The 21,580-nt window shown below is 45.9% G+C and overlaps 1 protein-coding gene across 1 annotated transcript in view; it reads right to left on the bottom strand.

Moving 5' to 3' along the window:
* Nucleotides 1-21,580, bottom strand: part of PANK4 (pantothenate kinase 4 (inactive)) — a 105,587-nt gene extending 84,007 nt beyond the window's left edge. Inside the window, exons 1-3 of the mRNA XM_088468191.1 lie at nucleotides 21,427-21,580; nucleotides 10,966-11,048; nucleotides 7,860-8,068 (exon numbers count right to left, since the gene is read on the bottom strand). Coding sequence (XP_088324317.1) covers nucleotides 7,860-8,068; nucleotides 10,966-11,048; nucleotides 21,427-21,535 — 401 coding nt within the window. The 5' untranslated portion in view covers nucleotides 21,536-21,580. The remainder of the gene's footprint in view (nucleotides 1-7,859; nucleotides 8,069-10,965; nucleotides 11,049-21,426) is intronic.

The raw sequence follows: 21,580 nt of genomic DNA, 5'->3' as shown, positions 1-21,580 counted from the left end.
TATTAAAGCAAAACAAAGTTTCTCATACTGCTTTTATACCTAAATTCCGGGTGTGACCCGGAGGTTGGTACAGGGGGCCTGATTCAGACCCGGACGCTAACAAGCATTCGCTCGTAGCTGGCCGATTTTCGCACTGTGTGCATGCATCGCAGTGCGCGAACTAGTCCGAGCGATCGGGAAGCTTCACTCGCCCAGCATAGACAACCCAGCAGAGTGAGTGACAGGAGAAGCCGTTTGTGGATGGTAATAGGGGCAGGGCACAAGAAACAGGGGAGTATAGATGTGAACGCAGGCGTGCCTGACCGAAATAACGCCGTTTCAGAGACGTGCATAATTAACAGGCAGCGTCATAGTACACGTCACCTGGTTGTATTTCACACTGAAGTGATTGCAGTGGTTGAGGTAGGGTATGGTCTACCTCAAGCGCTGCGTTCGCTTCCGATGGTACCGATGGTTGCATACACGTCCTAGAGATGACGTGCACAAGTGGGCATCTTAAGACAGGCTGATGGGTGTCCGCATACACAAAGCGATCGCACGGCCAAACATAATGGGCGTGCTTATGCCTTGCCATGCGTTCGCCTGCCATGCCATCACTTAGCCGAATTTGCATATGCTGGGAACGAGCAAACGCCTCTAGCGACCGGGTCTGAATCAAGCGCCGTTCACACCTGCAGTGACCCGGCTCTTCCGGCATGGAAGTGGACGCTTGGCGATGGCGTCATCTCCAAGCGCCACTGAAGCCAGCCAGCCAGCCAATCGGCCGGCATGCGGCGTGCTCCAGGTCATCATGACCCGGATCGCTCCATTTACATTGCAGGGTTTCACGGGTCATTCCCGTGTTGAACTCTGCAAATTACTTGGGTTGGATTGCTGGGTCACTCGACCCGGGAATCCAACCATGTCCCCTTTTACACCAAGGAGCTACCCGGGTTAACCCTGCGTTAACCAGGGTTTTAGCTCTGGTGTAAAAGGGGTATCATTCACATCTGTATTATGGCAGCAGTATATATCAAGCTGTTTTAGTATTGTAGAAGCAGAAAGTCTCACATTCTCATTCAGTGAGTTGGCATAATGATGGTTTGAAGAGACATAAAATTAATTTATCTTAGTTGAACACAATGGCATTTGCTACAAATACATTTTTTTAAAGTTTCCACTTAATGTGGATTTAGTAATCCCTCTAATTGGAAAGCAGCAGACAATCAGGTGATTGCACTGAGTAATTTGATTGGCACCAGGTTTCTGTTATAGGTATTTAGCTTACCATGATTGAAGCCGTCAAAAAAAAAAAAAATATTAAGCTTTAGCTGGCCACACACTAGACCAACTTACATCCAACCAGCCAACAAGTTGATTGGTTGGAATGAAAATCTGGTAACATATGGGAGTAAATGATGATCAGCAATTTACTCCTAAATGCCAGAAAACAGATGAAAATGGTTGTCAGACAAGTTTGTTAAATGTTTGATCTAAACTATTTGTTCAAACAACAGTTTTTGTTCATTTTCCGGCGTTTGGGAGCAAATTGCTGATTGTCATTTGCTTTCATTCCTTACCAGATTTTCATTCCAACCAATCAACAAGTTGGCTGGTTGGATGTAAGTTGGTCTAGTGTGTGGCCAGCTTAAGTGCAGAATTCTTCTTAAAACATATCTTTTCAACATGCTCCAGTGACCTCCAAAGCACTGACAATGCAGCCAGTCCCACTGCACTAATCTCTCCAGTCCATTATATGGTAAATGGCATAGTCATACAGTATACAAACTATATAATCAAGGCACCCAGCAAAAGGTGCTGAAGCCTGTCATTTGTCTCATTTAGGCATGGTCCATTTGGATGTTTCACCCCTTTTCCGATGATTGCAATCTTTAAAATACTGCTTAACAGAAGTATTACACAGGAACATGACCAGTTATTTCATAGCAAGGTTCAACCATCATCACATGCGGTTTCAGATTTTGTTACACAACAACCTGACAGTGACAGTCTGGGATGTACAACACCTCAATTGTCTAACAAAGGTTTCGGGAGAATGATACTTTTAAGGCTCATACACACTTAATGATATGCTTCATAAGTGATATTGTTACGTTTTATCTCTTGAACTCCCGGGCTCAATGTCGGGAACGACATTGAGCATACTCACTGAACGACATTGAACGCCATGAACAATATAGTTATCGTCTACTTTAACGTCTAGTCTGTGTATGAGCCTAAAGACTAAGGGCAGTATCTAATTAGCCCCAAAAATTGTTTGGGCACTAATGGAACCCCTAGGGCTAACCAATTAGCCCCGAAGTCCAGCCTGATGCCGGCACTTATCAGGGATTTTTTTTCGGGACCTGACGTGTCCCGAAAAATGATCCCCGAAAAGTGCATTTTCTCAGCCAGCACAATGGCGAAAACACATAGGGCCTGATTCAGAGCCGGACGCTATTTGCGCTCGCTCGTTCAGGAAAAAGGGATGGCTATTCAAATGAACCGTTCGCTCTTTGCGGTCTGTTCACGCCTCTAGGTCTGAACGAGCGAACAAAACATGCGGTTGTTTTTTTGGAAAACTACGCCCCCTGGCCGCTCGCATCCTACTTCATGTCCGCTATTTATTAGATTAATCGAGTACATCGACCAGCGTATGAACTGCTCGCTATTCTTGTGGTTGGTTTTTCCTACTGCAATCATGCGAGCAGTTCTGACTATAAAATAACCCAGTGACGTGGTCAATGACGCTGCTGTATTAATTATGCACACCCTTAAAACGCCCATTTTGACCTTTAAGCACGCCTGCGTTCGGATCTCCACTCCCCGTTTTCAAGCACCTTCCCCTGTTACCACCCACATACGCCTCCTCCTGTCACTCAAAATAGCAGGCATTCGCTATTTAGCGAACAAACGATTTTCGGCCGCACTGACTGGTTCGCACATGCGTATTACGATCCGTACGCATGCGCAGTTGTGCAAACATCGCTCGGAACGAACGAGCGGCTGCTTACGAGCGGCTCTGAATCAGGCCCATACATCTGTGAACTTATCACGGATCCTATGTGTTTTTGGGCGAATTATCCTATTCGTTCGTCCAAACAAATAGGATACGCTGAAGAAAAACTTTGAAAAATGGGGATTAATTTGCAGAAAATACCTGGTTTTCACCCCGAAAAAAATATTGGGGCTAATTAGATACAGACCAAAACTGGAGATTTAACTGAACACAAGAAAAAGCGTTTTAAGTGTGTTTATCCAATAGGTAGTAATTAGTGTTCACTCTAGGCGCAGGGTGCCGGTCAGTGAGGAGGGCAGATTTTATTTTTGAATGGCAAAATTTTAGACGTAATGTGTAGCTAAATAAGTAATGGCAAGCCTTGCCACAGGACATCTGCCCAGCAACCCTGCACACATACAGAATTTACTGCCCAATCTGAATTTGTTAATCACATCCAAAATGTTTGCCCATTTGAAGTAATCAAATAACTATCAGTGATAGAATGCATGGCCAGCACATTAGTGAGAGCCTAGAGAGACTGCTGTCAATGACATCCCTGGCAAAAGAAATCTATTTTGTCAGGCCCAGAGAGGAACATGATGGAAATGTGAGTGAACAGAATATTAGCACAAATGTTGGCATCTCCATTAGGTAGGGAAACCAAACAAATTAGTGGTTGCTCATATCAGCTTAATGGTCTTTCACAGGTGCTTGTAAAGGGAGGTAATTACTCTGGACTACAGAAAGTTTCCCTCCAGCACAATGCAAAAAATACGGGCATCCCCATTGGGTAGGGAAACCAGTCTGCAAGAATCACAGTTGTTAAGAGGTTTCCCACTTTGCAATTAAAGCCTCAAACAGAAAAAGAAAAGTGAATAGACAAGACCTCTGCATTATTAGAAAAAAAGCAACAATTGCAACAAGTGGGGAGCTATAACCTTAATACTGGTCTTAGGGGCGTAACCAGAGGCATGGGGGCCCCATAGCATAATTTCCTCGAGCCCCCAGAGGTCTACCTATACAGTGCCCCTGTAGTTGTGCTCATTATGCAATACCCCATGTAGTAGTGCCCCATATGCAGTGCCCCTTATACAATGCCCATTAGTTGTGCCCTCTATGCAATGCCCCCTGTATTAAAGCCCTTTATGCAGTGCCCCTTATACTGAGCCTCCAGTAACGCCCCTTATGCTGAGCCCCCGATAACGCCCCTTATGCTGAGCCCCCTCTGCTGTGCTGTACTTGCCTCTCTTCACGGTTGTCAGCGCTCCAGCTTCACTCCATCGTCTGTGCCTGCCGCTAGATCCAGCAGTTGCGCAGGCTCGTCATATGTCAGGTGACGTCATCACATCACCCGCACACCTGCGCACTGTATAACTAGGAATGCTGGCCTCTGAAGCGATCAGAGGTTTCTTTAAGGTGCATACACACTAGACGATATGCTCCCTGAGCGATATCGTCTAGTGTGTCCCCGGCAGGCTGTGCTCAATGTCGTTCATGACATTGAGCACAGCCGCTGAACGATATCATTAGCGATATCGTTCAGCGCCGGGCTCTCTCACCCATTCCCTGACATGCAGCAACCTGACGAGGTCGTCAGGTTGGCCTGCATGTCAGCGCGATGAACGATGATGACGAACGACCCGCGGGAACGCGCTTCGTCGTCATCGTTCATCTTTTTTGTGTTAAAAATGGACGATAAAGTGGACGACTGAACGATAACGATATCGTTATCGTTCAGTCGTCCACTTTAATCGCCCAGTGTGTACGCACCATTAGTCTCTGATCGCTTCAGAGACCAGCGTTCCCAGTTGTACCAGCAATTTGACCGGCCGTGCTACAGAGGGTGCAGGGCTGGTGGACCCCCTAAGCCGACGGGCCGCATAGCACGCGCACGCCCTGCACGCTCTATAGCTGGGCGACTAAAATTTGTTGCCTGGCGACCAGATTTTTCAGGGAGGGAGGATTGGAGGAAGCAGTGCCCCAGCGGAGATTCATGGGCGGCCATTTCACAGGAGTGCATGCGCTGACAGGGTCTCCTGCGCTAACTCTGCCTGCGGTGACACTGCTCTCTCTTCTGTCTCGGCTGTCCGGCTGCATAGACCTCCGATAAGAAGTTCTATGCATGGCCGGGGATAGTGGCTGCGTAGGGTAGCGATGTGGCCACCAGGGGTGATTTGCCCAAGGGGGGCAACGGCCACGAAGGGGTTAACACCCCCGTGCTGCAGCGTCTTATTTAGAGGGCGCTAGGCGCCGGGAGTTTAAAAAAAAATTGTTATATTGCTGCCGCGGCCAGGCCCTCTCTGTGGCCACATCAGCATGGAGTGTTAAACCCCATCATCTCCGATGGCTGCGGCAATGGGAGACCATGTGGTGTCCCGGACTGCAGGGCTAAGTGGTACACAGGGGGACCGGGTTAGCCGGCTCCCTGTGTGGTGCTGTGCTCTGACGCTCGGGACCAGGAGCCTAGCTCCCGATGCCCCTAGCTCCACAGTGCAGTGATGCAGTAGGGGGCAGTGTGGCGGCTGCTGGGGAGCGGGAGCTTAGCTCCCGGCGCCCCAGCATTAAAGGGTGGCAGAAATGAGTGCCACACTGGGGGTGGGAACCAGGCGCACGAAGCCGCTCTGCGCTCCCTGCTGGGGACCAGGAGCCTAGCTCCCGGCACCCCCAGCTCCACAGGGCCGGTTGTGCACACGCTGGGGGAAAGAGAGAGCCCCAGAGCAGCAGGACTGAGAGCCGCACACAGGAAAACCGGACAAGCCGGGTCTCTGTGCGGTGAGGCAGGGGCTGGAAGTAAAGGTACAGCTGGGGCATGGTCCCAGGCTGTAGAGCTGAAAGCCCTATGCTGGGGACTGGGCTCAGCTCCCAGTGTCCTCATTGGACTGATGAAACCAAAATGCATGATAATAAAGCTTCTTTGGAAACGAATTACTTCACAAAGGGGGGAATTGAATTCAGCAAGCGGTTGATAGCGCTGGGACTCAGCTCCCAGAGCTATTCAATTCAGGACTCTGTTAGGGCGACTAAATGATTTCTTCTCGTACCCACCTGAGGGTGCGGTGAGAACCTCAACTAAAGTGCCGGCCGCGTGGCTGTTTTCTGGCTTAGTGCGGAGCTAACGGCTTTGACTAAACAGTGCTCTGAATTGAATAGCTGCGGGAGCTTCCTCCCAGCGCTATCAAAAGCGCACTTAATTGAAGTCCCCCCATAGTTACTGAACAATCTTTATACAATGCTTATTCCTATTGATTTGATGGGTTACATACTGTATATTGATTCATCCGTTGTATGCAACAACAGGTGCACTTTATGTTCAAGAGCTCTCAGGCTTTCTGTTGTGGTCTACAGATAAATGTCAATTACTTTACATCCAGGAAGTCTGAAGAGTAACAAGTTGAACTTCAGACCCTGGTTTCAGATTTAGATGCTGTAAACAATCTCAACTTGTGGTTTTAGACCCACCCACTGCATTCCTTGCTCATCAATTTGCCCTGTTATAAAGATTGATTACAGTAGGTACTCTTGCCATAGTAAACTTAAATATGTATTTATCCCATTAGATTAAACAAATAATGAAACCCATAACATGTTCAGCTCTCTCAATGTATGGGGTTTATTATGCAGGGACAAGAATAAGTGCTTACATACAGATGCTGATAGACTTTGCTGCAGTTGCGCCAAACAGCCCCTCTAGGTGCGCCTGGTACTCTCTAGCGTTAAGTGGCTTTTTTCACCAAAATGCGTCTAACTCGCAATGCGAAATTACGTGGACGCACGAGGAGACTGTGCTGATTAGTTTGATATGCAACATTTGTATATCTGTGTATGACTGAGAGCCCGATTCAGCATTGCACGTAATCAGATTCCCGATTATCGAATGTGCGGAACGGGTCCTGCGTGATCATACGCAGCCCCTGCTTCACCTCTGTCTGATTAACAGGAAGATGCATTTACGGGGCAGTGCGGGGGTGGTGGCGGCCGGCGTTCCCAGAAACGGGGGCATGTCGCCCTTGTTTTTGGAAAGTGGGAAGGCTAAGTTCTGCGCCCTCGGACGCAGTTTCCTGGTCTCGCAAGCCGGCCAGTCTGTGTAAGATTAGGCTTACTCAGCTGGCCAGCACAGTCCACCAAAGTGAACGATGGTTATCCCACCTTGCGACGTTGGACGCAGTGTTGGGATCGGGGCGTTAGACATTTCCTGCTGCATTTGCAAGGACAGAATTGTAAAGGGGCTTGTGTGCAGCTTTGCAATTCCGTCCTCTGCTTGAATCAGCCCAAGTCTCTCAACCAGCATGCGAAGTGCTAAGATGCAGCGCCCACAGCTTTTTTTACGGAGTTCCCTTTACAGACTCAGTCGCACACAGATATACAAATGTCACATCAAATTAATCAGCACAGTCTCCTGGTGCATCCTACTCACATCGCATTGCCACTTACACGCATGATCAGAAAAAGAAGGCCGCCCGACGCTAGCAGAGCTGCACGGGACCTGGCGACTTACTCACACCAGGAATATCATGCTGCATGGCGTATTGAGGCTAGATGAGCAAGGACACATCTGTACTTGCTAAGGTTGCAGAATCTCTATCTTTAAAGATGAAGGACTGAGGAATAGTAACACCACATTGGAAAAAACATAAGCAATACGGCCTGCGCACACTTTGAGCCCAACACAATGGAACACTGAAAATCTTTTTATACCAGAAACAATAAAATAAATACAATCTTAGTTCTACAAATTATCTTACTCCATTACATGCAAAGGAATCAAGTAAAATATTTTGATAGCAAAGCTTAGGACGAATGAGAGCTCTTAGCATGGCAGCGGTTCAGTACATAATGTATTTGATATTCTAAGGTTTGTTACGCCCCCAACTGAACTCACTTTAATCCCAGCTTCTTTTCAAGGAGGTCTTTGAATTTGTAAGCTCCCCCACCAGTTGCTTTGATGACCTTTGTCTCTGTGTTCACTAGATGATCTTTTATAAAGTCCAGACAGGTTTCTATATATGTGTTTTCAAATTTAATGAAATGGAGTCGGGCTGTGATCTCTTCTTGTTCAGATATTTCATATAATAATTCTTGGTCAGCATCCTAAAAATAAGTAAAATAAAAATATTTATTTACTTTAATATATAGCTAATTAGAAATAAATCATGGATTTATCATATCATACATAGCTTTCTGAAAACTCATCTCTATCACTTTTTACCCTACTACCAATGACACAACAACAATTGCCCCATTCTCCTCCCCAAGCCACAGTGTTCCTCTTTTCCCATCTGGGCCATAATCCCCTTAGATTAGATGCCCTTTCAAGAGCAGGACCCTCCCTACAGTTTATTTTCATCTTTGCAATAATTTAGTTTACAAGGTAAACACTATTTTGTGTAAGTTATGGTGCCTACACACATAGCGATTTTCTACCCGATCTGCCCGATTCCGACGTATCGGAACGACAGATCGTATAAAAAATGCCCAAATTCGTGAGTTCCCACTCACGATCACGATGCTATGTGCCTCCCCGCTGGTCGCACATCGCATCGTCAGATCTGCCGTGCTGTAGGGCAGATATGACAATCTAGGATGAAATGTAAAAAGTCTGGATGCAGCAGAGATCGTATGAAGATTGGACACCAAATCGTGTGCAGATCATGTGCAAAGCTGCCGGGGAGAGTTACAAGGGAAATCGTACACATCGGCAGATCGCGTGCACATCGCTATGTGTGAAGGCACCTTTAGACTATACATTGCTTTATGTATGCCCTGTTTTCTCCACTGTCCAGTGTTGCAGAGCACTGTTGTGCCTTATAAATCAGTAACAACTAATGAGAATAATAATAATAATAAACAACAACAATGAGCCTGATTCAGAGTGGCACGCTAATGCCACCGCAGATGCGTAATATGCATTATGTCGCAGACACCGGGAGATGTATATAGCAAATACAAGTGGCTGCGTAGAAATATGCAGCATGATTTATATATAGCCGTTATCCAGTGGGCCATATGTAGCCAGACTGGGCGATCTGGTGTATGTGTACAAGAGTCCATGTGTGCTGTCTTTTGTTGTATGTTTACTATTATCTATGCGTCAGCGTGCTTATGTATTATATGTGTGTTTTCATATTGTTTTTTGACTATTAATACTTGAGTACTATAGGAAGTAGTGTAATTACCAAGAGTAAATGATATAAGAAGTAGCTTCATATACTTAGAATATAAAGCAGGAGGATATAATCCCGTATATAAAGTCATAAAACAGGTGTTAAGGAAACCATGCCATTTGTATTACATTCAGTTGCCGTTGACTTACATTTGAATGAATAGATTAAACCAGGTCACAATACACAGGAAACAACTTGTGAAAGCAAAATGTTATAGATCGTGAGGACTGTTTGTACAGTAAATGTCATTTCTCATACAATATTAAGTACAGTATTTATGCAATTAGCTTTTAACAATACAAAAAAGTCAAACATGATTATCAAGTGTAGCTTTAGCCTGAAGTAAAAGGTTAACAATAAATGATTATAATACCTAATATAATGAATATTAAAAAAAGATAGTAGCATTAGAGAGCAAGGTATATGGTGATTAAAGTAAATGATGTAAACTAATGCTGCCTCAGGATATACAGATGCGTCCTCCGTCGTTGTTGCTGCAGTAGTGTTACACAGCCCTTCTATTCATGCCTCGTCACGTGCGAGTTTACGCATGCCAAGCGTCTTTTCCTGTGTCTGTCTTTCACCGCACATGTGTTTTATTCACAATGCAATGCGAATACGACTTTGCAGAATAAAATGATACCCGGCATGTTTATGTTCTGTGTGCAGCTGCAGCTGTACCTGCATACGGAATGCTACGTTACCGTGTCAGCGGCTGTCTTCTACACCACATTCCGCTGTGATGATTTACAGACTCGGTCGCATACAGAACATACACGTCGCATATCATTGTAATCAGCAAAGTTTTGCTTGTGTGTCTTGTTCGCATCGCGTTGCGAATAAGACGCATTTGTGGCCAAATAGATGCAAGGTGCAGCCGATTCGCATAGAAGCCGGCAAGTATGCACGGGCGATCAGCCAATCGCCCGTACCCACACACAGCAGCAGCCGCGGAGAGGGGGGCGGGACACGCCCCCTACTCACCCCCAGGCCTGGCCCGTCCAGCTGCAGCATTGCAGATGAGGGTCGTTCAGTGTATATGAACGACCATCATCTGCAGATATATCGCTATAGTGTGTACCCACCGTTAGTCGCAAGATGTGACAAAATCGCTTCTCGAGACTGCATGGATTAATTTGATATGTGACACTTACTGTATATATCTGTGTGCAAATGAGTCCGAATCTATATATGAAGCACTACAAAACTTGCCGTGAAAAAAGCCGCGGCTGCTGCATTGTAGCTCAGATTCACATTCAGTCGCACACATGTAAAAAGTGCTGCATATTATATTAATCCGTGCAGTCTCGTGAAAAGATTTTGTCACATCACGCTGCACCTAAGATGCACATTCAATTGAAAAAGCCATTTGGCACAAGTCGAGTCGCACGGGACCTGGCGCGCCGTGAAGGGCTGCTTGGCGCAATTCCCGCTGTTTTAGCAGGGTGCCAAGCTCTGCCGATTTTAAAACCTGCCGGCGCCCTGCTCATACAGCCTGCCGAATGTCATCCCCACCCGCGGGCTGCAGTGTCCCGTGGTGGGGGGAATTGCAGTGCAGTGCTCACCACTTGCACACGGCATCTATTCACAGTGAGGGGAGAGCTTGGGGGCAGCCCAGCATGTCCATAAGTGCTGGGCATGCCCCAAGAGTGACGAAAAGTGGGCGCATCTTAAGGATACGCTCCTTTTTCTCATGGCCTGCCCCCTTTTCGGACGCGTGCTCAGCGCCAGACCTAGAATTGACACAGTATGAGAACACATCTGTATTTTCATCCCTAGTACAAATGTGAAGTAGAATGTCACACTCTTACATAATACACTTACCTTTCCTGTGTGATCGAATGACCTGACTTTGGCGACTTTATGCTGAACAGTAGAATAATAGGCCAACTTTGTGAGGGACCCACCTGGTGGGGAACAGTGAATATGAATACAATTAAATGACACCACTAGCTGGACACCTGTAGTAAGACAAGCAATGTAACTACATTTAAAGCCGCGTATCCACTAGGCGATTAAAATGAGCGACTGAATGATAACGACATAATTATTGTTCAATCGCTCATTAATCGTTAACAAATTGGGCATGAAAATGTCAAAAACGACCAGCGATGTGCGCTCCCACTGGTCGTTTTCGACATCAATCATCGCCTGAACATGTTCGGCGATGAGGGGATGAGGGAGGGAGCCTACACTGAACGACATATTGTTCAGTGTAGGCACTACAGGGGATGAGGAATGACTGTACGATTACAATGTTGTAATAGTACGGTTGTTCCACTATCCGCTAGTGGATACGCACCTTAAGGCTGTGAGAACACGAGCCAAGCTCTGGATGCCATCTCATACTGATTTACCAAAATAAATAAATAAATCATAAAAAGAAACATCAATGTGTAAAGAGTGACAAATTAGTTAGGTCTATGCAGAGTGGTCTGGTAAATCAAGCAATGGTTCCCAGCTCAACACATCATTTTATGCAGATAAAAAGAGACAAACAAAATAAAAATAAAAAAACACAGTAATGTGTATATTATGTAGTAATAACATAAGCATCGCCCCAAGTTCATTGGAATAAATGCGTACAGTAAGCTCCTGACCCAAACTTCCTTTATCCCATCTGTTTGTACAACCAAGTTAAATGTGAAAGCCCTGAGCCCTCATTTATAGTCTCACTTCAATCTGTACCTGCTCTAGTAAGTAAGTAATGACACCACAGTAAAAAAGGTAGAAATGTAGAAATGGAATCCGGTCAAATACCGATAGTCGCAATGCCGGCGCTTAGAATGCCGGTGCCGGAATCCCTTCACCTGTCAGAATCCCGCCGCCGGCATCCCGACGGTAAGTACTGGGGTAAGGGGGAGGGATAGGGTTAGGTTTAGGGTGCAGGGAGGTGGAGGTTAGGTTGGGGAGGTTAGGTTTAAGCACCGGGGAGAGAGGGTTAGGGTTTGATACTGACCAACAAGTGTCGGTATCCTAACCCGGTCAGAATGCTGGCGTTGGGATTCTGACAGCCAAGATCCCGAGCGCCGGGATCCCGTACCCAACCCATAGAAACACCTACACACAGTATGTGTGCAAATTGTAGCAGTCAACAGCCGCAGAACCAAAGTTCTTCAATATTAAAATCAGTAGCAATGATCAAATAATGTTTACAAATATATATCACAACATATAATGTAGCCTTCCCGAGCTCACACTGAAGCTGGGTACACACTTGTAGAAATATTGTTTGATCGACAAATTATATATAGTAAATGCATTGGCGGGTGTGTATACCCGATATGTCTGTGAACGTCATTCCTAGACATATTATGTCGGTCCTGCAACACAGCCGATGCCAATATATCGGTACGTCTGGCTGTGTGCACGAGTGACCCGCCGACCACCCGTACGCTGGCTGCAGGGACAGCCGGCACTGACATCACGACTGGGTGGGAAAATTGAAATACCCGTCCAGTAGTGATGTCAAGCCAGACATATCGAGCGGCCGATTGGCTAGTGTGTATAGCTTACAAATCTACTGACCGATCTGTCTTTTAAGTGTGTACCCAGCATAGACGCGATGATCTTGTAACAAAGTTACCAGCTGTAACAAATAAATTGTCAAAGTCAATAGCAGTTCAGCCAGTTATTGTCAACCTATGAACAGATCCACAATACACACAGTTAAGCAACAATGCATTCTCCATTGCAATGTTGTTCCGGCTGCAACTTAATGAATTGCCACTCCTCCTTGTGTGAACACTTAAACTCTCCAAAACAGAATCGTGAGTCTGCACTACACTTCAAAATATTGAAAGTCGGGGAAAGAATTTGTTCCATTAATTGATCAGCATGGGTTGAAAACATTAGTTTCAAATGTCAAACCTTCTCACCGCTGGTCAGTGTCGGACTGGGCATGAAGGGCCCAACAGGGAATGCAATGGTAGAGGCCCAAGGTTAACAGATGGATTTGGCCAACCATTAGTGAGGACATGCAAAGAACAGGGCCCCTTTATAAATGAGGGGACAGGGTGTGTCAGCACCACCCACTTTGATTGGCAGGAGGGCTAATCTTAGTGTAGTTTCCATAAAAACAAATCAATCACCCAAGTTCACCCATGACTCTGCTACACCCCTAGAGGAAGGGATGGGACCCTCAGGCAGTGGGGCCCACCGGGGATTTCCCCAGAACTCCTGTGGGCCAGTCCGACCTGCCGCTGGTATATGGACCAACAAACTTGCCGGTGAACATGGGTGAAATGCTGTGCAATTTTAAGATATTTAGTGGAAAAACAGATTCTGTCTTCTATATTAATCAATGGTGCTGGTGATCACTTTTTGTCACTGTGTGGCTGCAATCAGTCTCCACTGCTGTTTGTAATCTCCATATGCTAACTTTTGCCAAGATCAAAGATTTCGGATTGATTATGCTGTCTGCCAGTCTGAAAGTATCAAGTGTATGTATCAAGTGCTGAGCTGCTCATGAGCCTGCCAGAGTGACAGTGGGCCTGATTCAAAGCCAGACGCTCTGACCAGAGCGCTCGCTCTGAATCAGGGCCGGCCTACCTAAAATTGGAGCGGCCTCCTGGCCGCTCGCATAGCTGTGGGGTGACCACCCACAGCTTATGCGAGCGACCAAAAAGATGGTCGCGATGGTCAAGACCATCGCGACCATCAGGCTTGCGACAAGACTCTTGCGATAGGGTCTCGTCTGCCGCAAGCCATAGAGTGATTTTGGCTCCATCAGAGCCAAAATCACTCCCACTGACATCACTAGTGATGTCAGTGGGGCCGGCCCCAGACGGTAGGCGTTCCCATGGGAACACCTCCGTCTGGGCAGCCACGCCCCCGGCACGCCCACCAAAGGGGGCGTGCTGTCAATCACCATCGACAGCACACCCCCTTTGGTGCGAGACCCATAACGACGGCTACCCCGTTGTTATTCGGGTCTCGCGCATGCGCATGACGGAGGTGCCTCCGTCGTGCGCATGCGCATTTGGGAAACATCGACCCACATGCGAGCGCTTAGCGCTCGCGAGCGGGTCTGAATGAGACCCAGTGTGTGTATGAAGCCAGACCCTCAGCCCCAGAACCTGTGTAATTTAAGTGTCCCAGTTTTATGGGATTTTGTGACAGTGTGTGGCCCTGATGAAGATCAAACCTAGGCAAAAACCTAATCCTGTTCAAACTACATCACATTGCCAAATTTGGCCATGCATAAAGGACAAACAGACAGATGCAAACACGCACACTTTCTCGCTTATTATATAGATTTAATGGAGGTCCTGTACCATCCCATCATCACCGGTAGAAACAAGAAACGGAGGGATGAATGTCCATAATTATCCATAAATAGACGGTACTGTATAATGTGGAAGCATGATGACCGGTATTATACACAAACTGAACTAATGGGAGATATTTAAACCAGTTATCTTGCGGATAGTTGCGGTAACCATGCAAATATCGCTCAAGGCACTGGTTGACTGTCTGTGAATGATAACTAGTAAACCTTTCTAAGGACTGGAAGGAATTGAATAAGGTTGCAATTGTACACTAGAAGAAGCATGGGAGGATTGGACAACCATACACTGCTGGATGGTATGTTGGGTAAACAAGCATCTGTTTTTTAGCTTTGAGAGCCTGGTGTTATAGGATGATAAAACTAAAGCGAGTGAAAAACACTGCCCACCTGCAACGCCTGGCATTAAATCACTTAGCGGATTACAGTGGTTTCTACAGGACGTCATTTTGTTAGATGCCCCCTCCAGAAGATGGCTCCATTCTGAGCGCCATAACAATTGTTACGAGTTCTCAATCTCCTATTTAATAGTTCTGTTCTGTTGGAGACAATCTTTTGGAAAAGAATGCACAGGGATGCAGTTGTTGCAATGGGCCTTTACACTGTGGCAACTCAATTCCAACGCTGTCTGAGAGGCACCAACAGAAGGCAATGTGGATCTGGATGGTTTAGTACAGGTGCAGGCTGGAGGGCCTTCTTGAGCTCGTAAAGGTTTTATGTACTGCATCAGACCAAGGGAATTGAGTGTTATTTCAAGTTATAGCAGTTAATGGGTGGCCAATTTTGGAAATGCCTATAATAAAGCACCTCCCATAGTAAACCCTAAAAAAACCACACTTAATACCTCCGGGTTCTGGACAATTTTTTTATTACATGAGTCTTAAACAATGTGACCTAGGAATTATATGTGGCCAGTTTTAAAGGTACACTTTTCAAGTTTGTCATGAAGTTTGTGGGTTCCTAGATCCTCTGGGACTTTTCTACAATGAGCACAATGTTCTGCTGGGGTTTGGAAATTCCACCTGGGAGACGGAGGTGCATTTGGGGAAGGGAGCAATATGAATTTAAGGCAGGCAAGCATCGGGAAGGAGATTTTATATTATAATATATATACATACATACATACACTTATATATCTATATGCTGCGCAGAGATGGGGCAAGCGCAGTGCAGAACAGTATTTTTGGAGACTGCACAGGGACATCAACTTAAGGCAACCTCTGTGAAGTATTTTGCTGAATAGCAGGGAAAACTAAGTTAATATTAATAATATTCTCAACGATATTGGCCGAAAATATTCAAGTCAATATCATGATTATTGCAGAATAGACCCCAATGTAACTGCAGAACACCATGTTTGAGTGCAATAGATTACTCATGGACACACACAGTCATTTGCTACTTGAGAAAAAAAAATGCACATTTACGAGCATAGCGATCGTAAATCTCGGTACATGAAGTACAAATACTTCACCTGCGCTTAGTTTAGAGGTAGCAAAGTGAAACTGGCAATATGAGTGAACGTGTGAATGATATGAAAAACCACTCCACACACAGAAAATAATATTTTTAAGAATGATAATATTTTCACGGAAGTTATCTAAAAAAAAAAAAAAAAAACTATTTCAACAATTCTAGTCATGAAAGCCATATAAGGGGCCTATTTACCATTAAATATTTGCAGTATATTCCTCAAAAACATCCATTCTCGTTGGATACTGGCAAATATTTAGTATCGCCCAGATGTATTATGGCGGGACCACAGCAGATACCTCCGATATCTGCTGCAGTTCCTCCATTTCCAACAGCGGCCACAACCATCATCGGTTTCTGTGGGGGATGCGATGCTGTCGGATTTACCTCCCTGGAGCTGTGCTGCTGTAGCATATGGGCTACACTTCATACAGTTTACCGGGAGAGGTCTGTAGACCGCGCATGCACAGGAGTCTGGCACAGGAGGGTAGAGATGGTCTCTTCACTCTGAGAACATATCGATATGTTACTATTTAAGGGTATATTGCACGCAAAGCAAACATTTGTTATCTTAAAGGTGGGTACACGAGACGATATGTTGTCTGATCCCGCGGAACGGAGCGACATATCGGGAACATTGTGTAGTTTGTACCCTTGATATTTGCGCTACCACGGGATGCTAACCTGTCGGACCCGGCATCGGCAAGTGTGTATGGACTTCACCGTCGACATTGCGCTGTGTATACATCGCCTGATGTGGACTCAGCTTTAAAGCTGGGTACACACCTGAACGACCAGGCAACCCGGCAACACAATGTAACGATATATCGCATCACCATACACACTGCACGATCCGCTGTATGACGGTGCGATATATCATTACATGTCTAATGTAACTATACTGCATCGTCCGTGGCATTGCCCCATCTGATGTGCAGCACATCCGATGGGAAGATGCGACCATCCAATTCATTGTACAATGAATTGGATGGTGTTCAGGGTACACTCTATCTATACAATGGTCATTCCGAACCCAGCATTAGTGTATATAACCAATCAGCCCAATATGCCGCAAAGCGTCTAGATCTGTCCAATTTAAATTGGGATGGCCATTTGGAAACTGATATGGTTGCTCAATGGGGGTGATTCAACTTGGGATGGAATTGCAAAGCTGCACGCAAGCAGCTTTGCAATGCCGTCCTTATAACTATGCAAATGCAGCAGGAGGTGTACGACACCCGTGCTGCATTTGCAATCCCAAAACTGCGACCGAGGTCACAGGCTGGGATAACCATAGCGACCATCAGTCGTGATGGTCGACGGCACCGGGCCGCCAGCCACCTGAGTAAGCCTCTGGAAGGGGCTGCGTGCGATCACGCAGGACCGCTTCTGTACTTTCGCAGAACAGGTCCTGCGAATGTGCAATACTTGCGTGCAATACTGAATTAGCCCCAATAATCAAGCCCAGCAACTACACCATCTCATCTACAGGCTGCTTTACTACCAAATATAAAATGCTTTGTTTTAAAATGATTTCTTCAAAATGGCAAAACTTTAATCAAGCTTTTTTCGGTGAGAATTGGTGATCAAGGGCCAGAGGGCCTGATTCAGACGCGCTTGCGAGCGTGTCGATTTTTGGCCACTGCGCATGCGCACGCCGGCTCTGACGTGCGCATGCGCGAGACCCGGCTAGCGACGGGCGCTCTATCGCTCCGGGTCTCGCACCAAAAGGGGGCAGCTGTCGATTTTAATCGACAGCTCGCACCGTTTTGGAGGCGGGCAGGGGGGGTGGCTGGCCAAACGGAGGCGTTCCCGACGGAACACCTGCCGTTTGGGGGCGGCCCCCCACTGATATCACGAGTGATGTCAGTGGTGAGCTTCCAGCTCTATTAAGAGCCAGAAGCTCACTGGGGCTTGCGGGAACGAGACCCTACTGCAAGGGTCTCGTCGCAAGCCCCGATGGTCGTAATGGTCGAGACCACCCACAGCTATGCGAGCGGCCCGGAGACCGCACCAAAAAAAAAAAAACGCCCTGATTCAGAGCGAGCGCTTTTTCACAGCATACGGCTCTGAATCAGGCCCACATAGCACAGAATAAAAGCTCTATACATTAAAGGTAAACTTTAAAGATATAACAACCATAATTTATAGAGATTGGGATGGATATCCTTGCGCACAGAGGGCCTGATTCAGCAAGGAACGCACGCTAGCAGACGCACAAGCACCCATCTGCTGCGAGAATATGCTAATCAATGCATACGCACGGAGACCGCACCACAAGAAGCAGACGCCCAGCCCCATATTAAGCCGCCCATCTTCCTTTACTCACAGCCTGATCAGCACACAAGATAGCGTAAACATCAGTAACATTGAGAACCATCGGACCCATAGTGGTTGACCTGACCTGCCGCAGGATTTTGCCCGCTTCCTGTATGGCTGCGTATGCCTCCGCACTGCCTTAATTATGCCCGCCCCTATAACGGTGTTATAACGCCTGCATTCGCCTGACCACCCCCCGTCAACACCACCCACACACGGCACTTGCAGTCAATCAATATCGGAGGGGTCTGCGTACACAGTGTGTGTAGTCTGCGTACCATAACCCGATCGCACTGGCTGGTTCATGCAGTGCGATGCATTAGCATGCACAGTGCAAAAACATCGGCCAAGTGCGTGCGTTCTCTCCTTTGCGTTCCTTGCGGAATCAGGCCCAGAGTGTGTGCTTGTGTAACTAAGGCAAGTGCTGCTGCCACGAGTGGGGATACCTGTCCCCATTGGGAATACTAGAAAATTGGGATGTATAGCGCTCAGACCTATTGCTAAGTGGTATTGTTTCAAAATGATTGGGTGATGTGTAAAGAAGAATGGACCCAAAATGTTGCAAGATAGTAGTTTACTGGTCTCAATAGACAGCAGCAGTAAACAGAATATCGGTGCTTGTACAATTATAGATGTGGGTTGGCTGGTATGAACAAATATTGTAATGTGCAAAATTACACAAATGGGGCAATCTTGGACATGCAGGATGCAGCAAAACAAAACAAAACAAAAAAAATCAAACCAAACCAAGTCAAGGTGGCAATGTTCAGTAACAATGTTAGTGCGGCAAGTGTTTGCCATAAAGTCGAAAGTGGTAGTGAGTATTATCAGTACCCGGGATAACCAATACGTGGTTAAGCAGAGTCTAGGACTTTTAGCTTAGGGTCAGGCACCTCCCCAGTAGGGTTAGGGTGTGGGGAGGGGGGGTTAGGTTTAGGCACTAACAGGGGGAGGTTAGGTTTAGTGTGGGGAGAGTAAGAATACTTACCTGATTCCGACCCGTCGGGCTCCCGCTGTCGGTATTTGATTCCGTTCACACCACATTCAGTCTACATTTGAAGGAACACCTCCTTCGCAATAGGTCTGAACGCTACACATCCCAATTTTCTAGTAACCATTATTTTTGAAAGACAGAAAATATAAACCCTACATAGAAGCTGGGAATATTTACACTTCTAGGGTCTGATTCAGCTTGGATCGCGGTTGCTAATACTGCCGATTGTTGCATTGTGCGCATGCGTACGCATTGCAGTGCGCGAACCGCTCACTGAGATCACAGAGGCTACGCAGACCCATTGCAGAATGATTGACAGGAAGTGTCGTTTGTTGGTGGTGACGGGGGGAGGGTGGTTACATTATCCACTGCATAACCATATGCAGTGTGAGGACTCATAGCGTGCACGTGGCTGTTAGCAATTTCTGAGTAAGGTCAGGGCTTGTGCAAGTGTGCGTATGGTCTGATGGTACCAATGGTTTAGCTATTCTGCTAAGTATTACAGATGTGCGTATGGTAAAGTGGGCGTCCTTATGTAGTGCTGAGTTTACATTGCGATCGCAGTGGAGTGCCTTGTTATCGCAGTTGAACTGCGTGCGTACGCAGTATTGAGATCCATAGTTAATCAGGCCCTAGTCCCCTCTAAGCAACAGGAGCAGAGTTAAATGTTCCATTTGACCTACTGAAAAAAAAAAATTAAATATCACTGCCAGATGGAGAACTCTAGTAAGTTCCAGTTTTTGCTGACACAAACTAGTAGTTGCAATAGATACAACAGGATAAAAAAAATGGCTAATCTAGAAGCTATTACTACACTTTTCAGACCTACATAAAATTCATGAGAATCTACTAGCACGTTGTATCTACCAACACATTGCATCTATATAAAATAACAATATGACAAATATACTTTGATAGGCATCTCATATACCTCAATCTAGCCTAAATAAAGACCACTAGATTTAAAGAGATTAGCTGCAGCTACCTGCTTCTCAGACTGCCCTATCAGATTATAGGCACTCTGATCCTGCTCAATAATGGATTTATTTACAAGGTGAAATGATATAGGCTTGGAGCACTAGACAAGGGCATTCATGTATGGAGCAGTAATCTTTACAAAATGCACTGTTATCTAAATAACAAAATGGCAAATACAGGTTTGCAAGGTTGTATCCAGTTTTAGATAATGCACAAAATAAAATTAACAAGGTACATGATTTATGCACCTCCCAGACAACTCTATTTATCTACAATATAAAAAAACGTCAGACATATAGCCATGGATAATATATAAGCACAAATTGACGCTTTTATCTTACTAGTCTATAGCGTAGGTGAGCTGATGCGGAGGTTGCATGTTGAAAACTAAAATATGTTATCACCACCTTGTTCAGCCTCTGTCAGTGTAGAAAAGGCCATAGATATACTCTCAGAATGTATTACAGTCCACTGAGCAATATGTAAAGGTATTTTTGCAGTAAAAGTATGCAGTCAAGAAGTCGAAACTCAATGTAGCCAGTCATGTTAACACTAGAATGTTGTGTTAGGATGTTGACATTGAAAATGTCAACATTAGCATTAGGTGTCAACATTGTGAACAGGTCAACATGATACATGTAATCTGTCAACATAATATAGACAATATATTCTATCGACTTTTGAATGGCGACATAATACTACTGTTCTACGCAAATCTGCCATTCATCACATTACACTGGCAGCTAGTTTTCCCATATAAGCAGGGACATAGATAGATAGATAGATAGATAGATAGATAGATAGATAGATAGATAGATAGATAGATAGACACTGATAGCTGTGGAAAGTGTTTTGTTGCAGCAGGTTGTTTACTTTCTACTTCACGTCCCTGCAGTGTAGCTGCTGCGGCATCATGGGAGTTGAAGTTCCAAAAGTACATCATCATTATGTACTTCATATTCGGACTCTGGTCAGGTTTAACTACAACTCCCAGAAGTATGCGCGGCCCCGATGGATTCTAGGACATGTAGTTACAAATATTTCAATAGCGCCTGATGTCCCTGCGCAGTGTGCGCAGCGAATGACTACACTTCCCAGCATGCCGAGCGGCGTAAAGCAGTATAGTGTGTTGAACAGCTAACTTGCTGCAACTGTCTGGCTGGCTGATGGCATCTGCTGGTCCCTAGGACACAGCGACTCATCGTCACTCCTCACCTCACATCACCTCACTCACCTATATCTATGGCAAATCGCTTGGCGTTCTCCAAATTGCGGAATATCTCGTCGGGTGGCAGGGTGATGCTTTTATCCATGCTGGCACCTTTGCCTCCACTCGCCGCCATGTTGGATGTCCCGCTGAGCTGTGCGCATACATTTGAATACGTATT

This window comes from Taudactylus pleione, unplaced genomic scaffold, assembly GCF_031769625.1.
Source record: "Taudactylus pleione unplaced genomic scaffold, aTauple2 ptg000082l, whole genome shotgun sequence".
Lineage (NCBI taxonomy): Eukaryota > Metazoa > Chordata > Amphibia > Anura > Myobatrachidae > Taudactylus > Taudactylus pleione.
The sequence above is the reverse complement of the archived record's forward strand: the minus strand, read 5'-3'. Positions and strand labels throughout refer to the sequence as shown.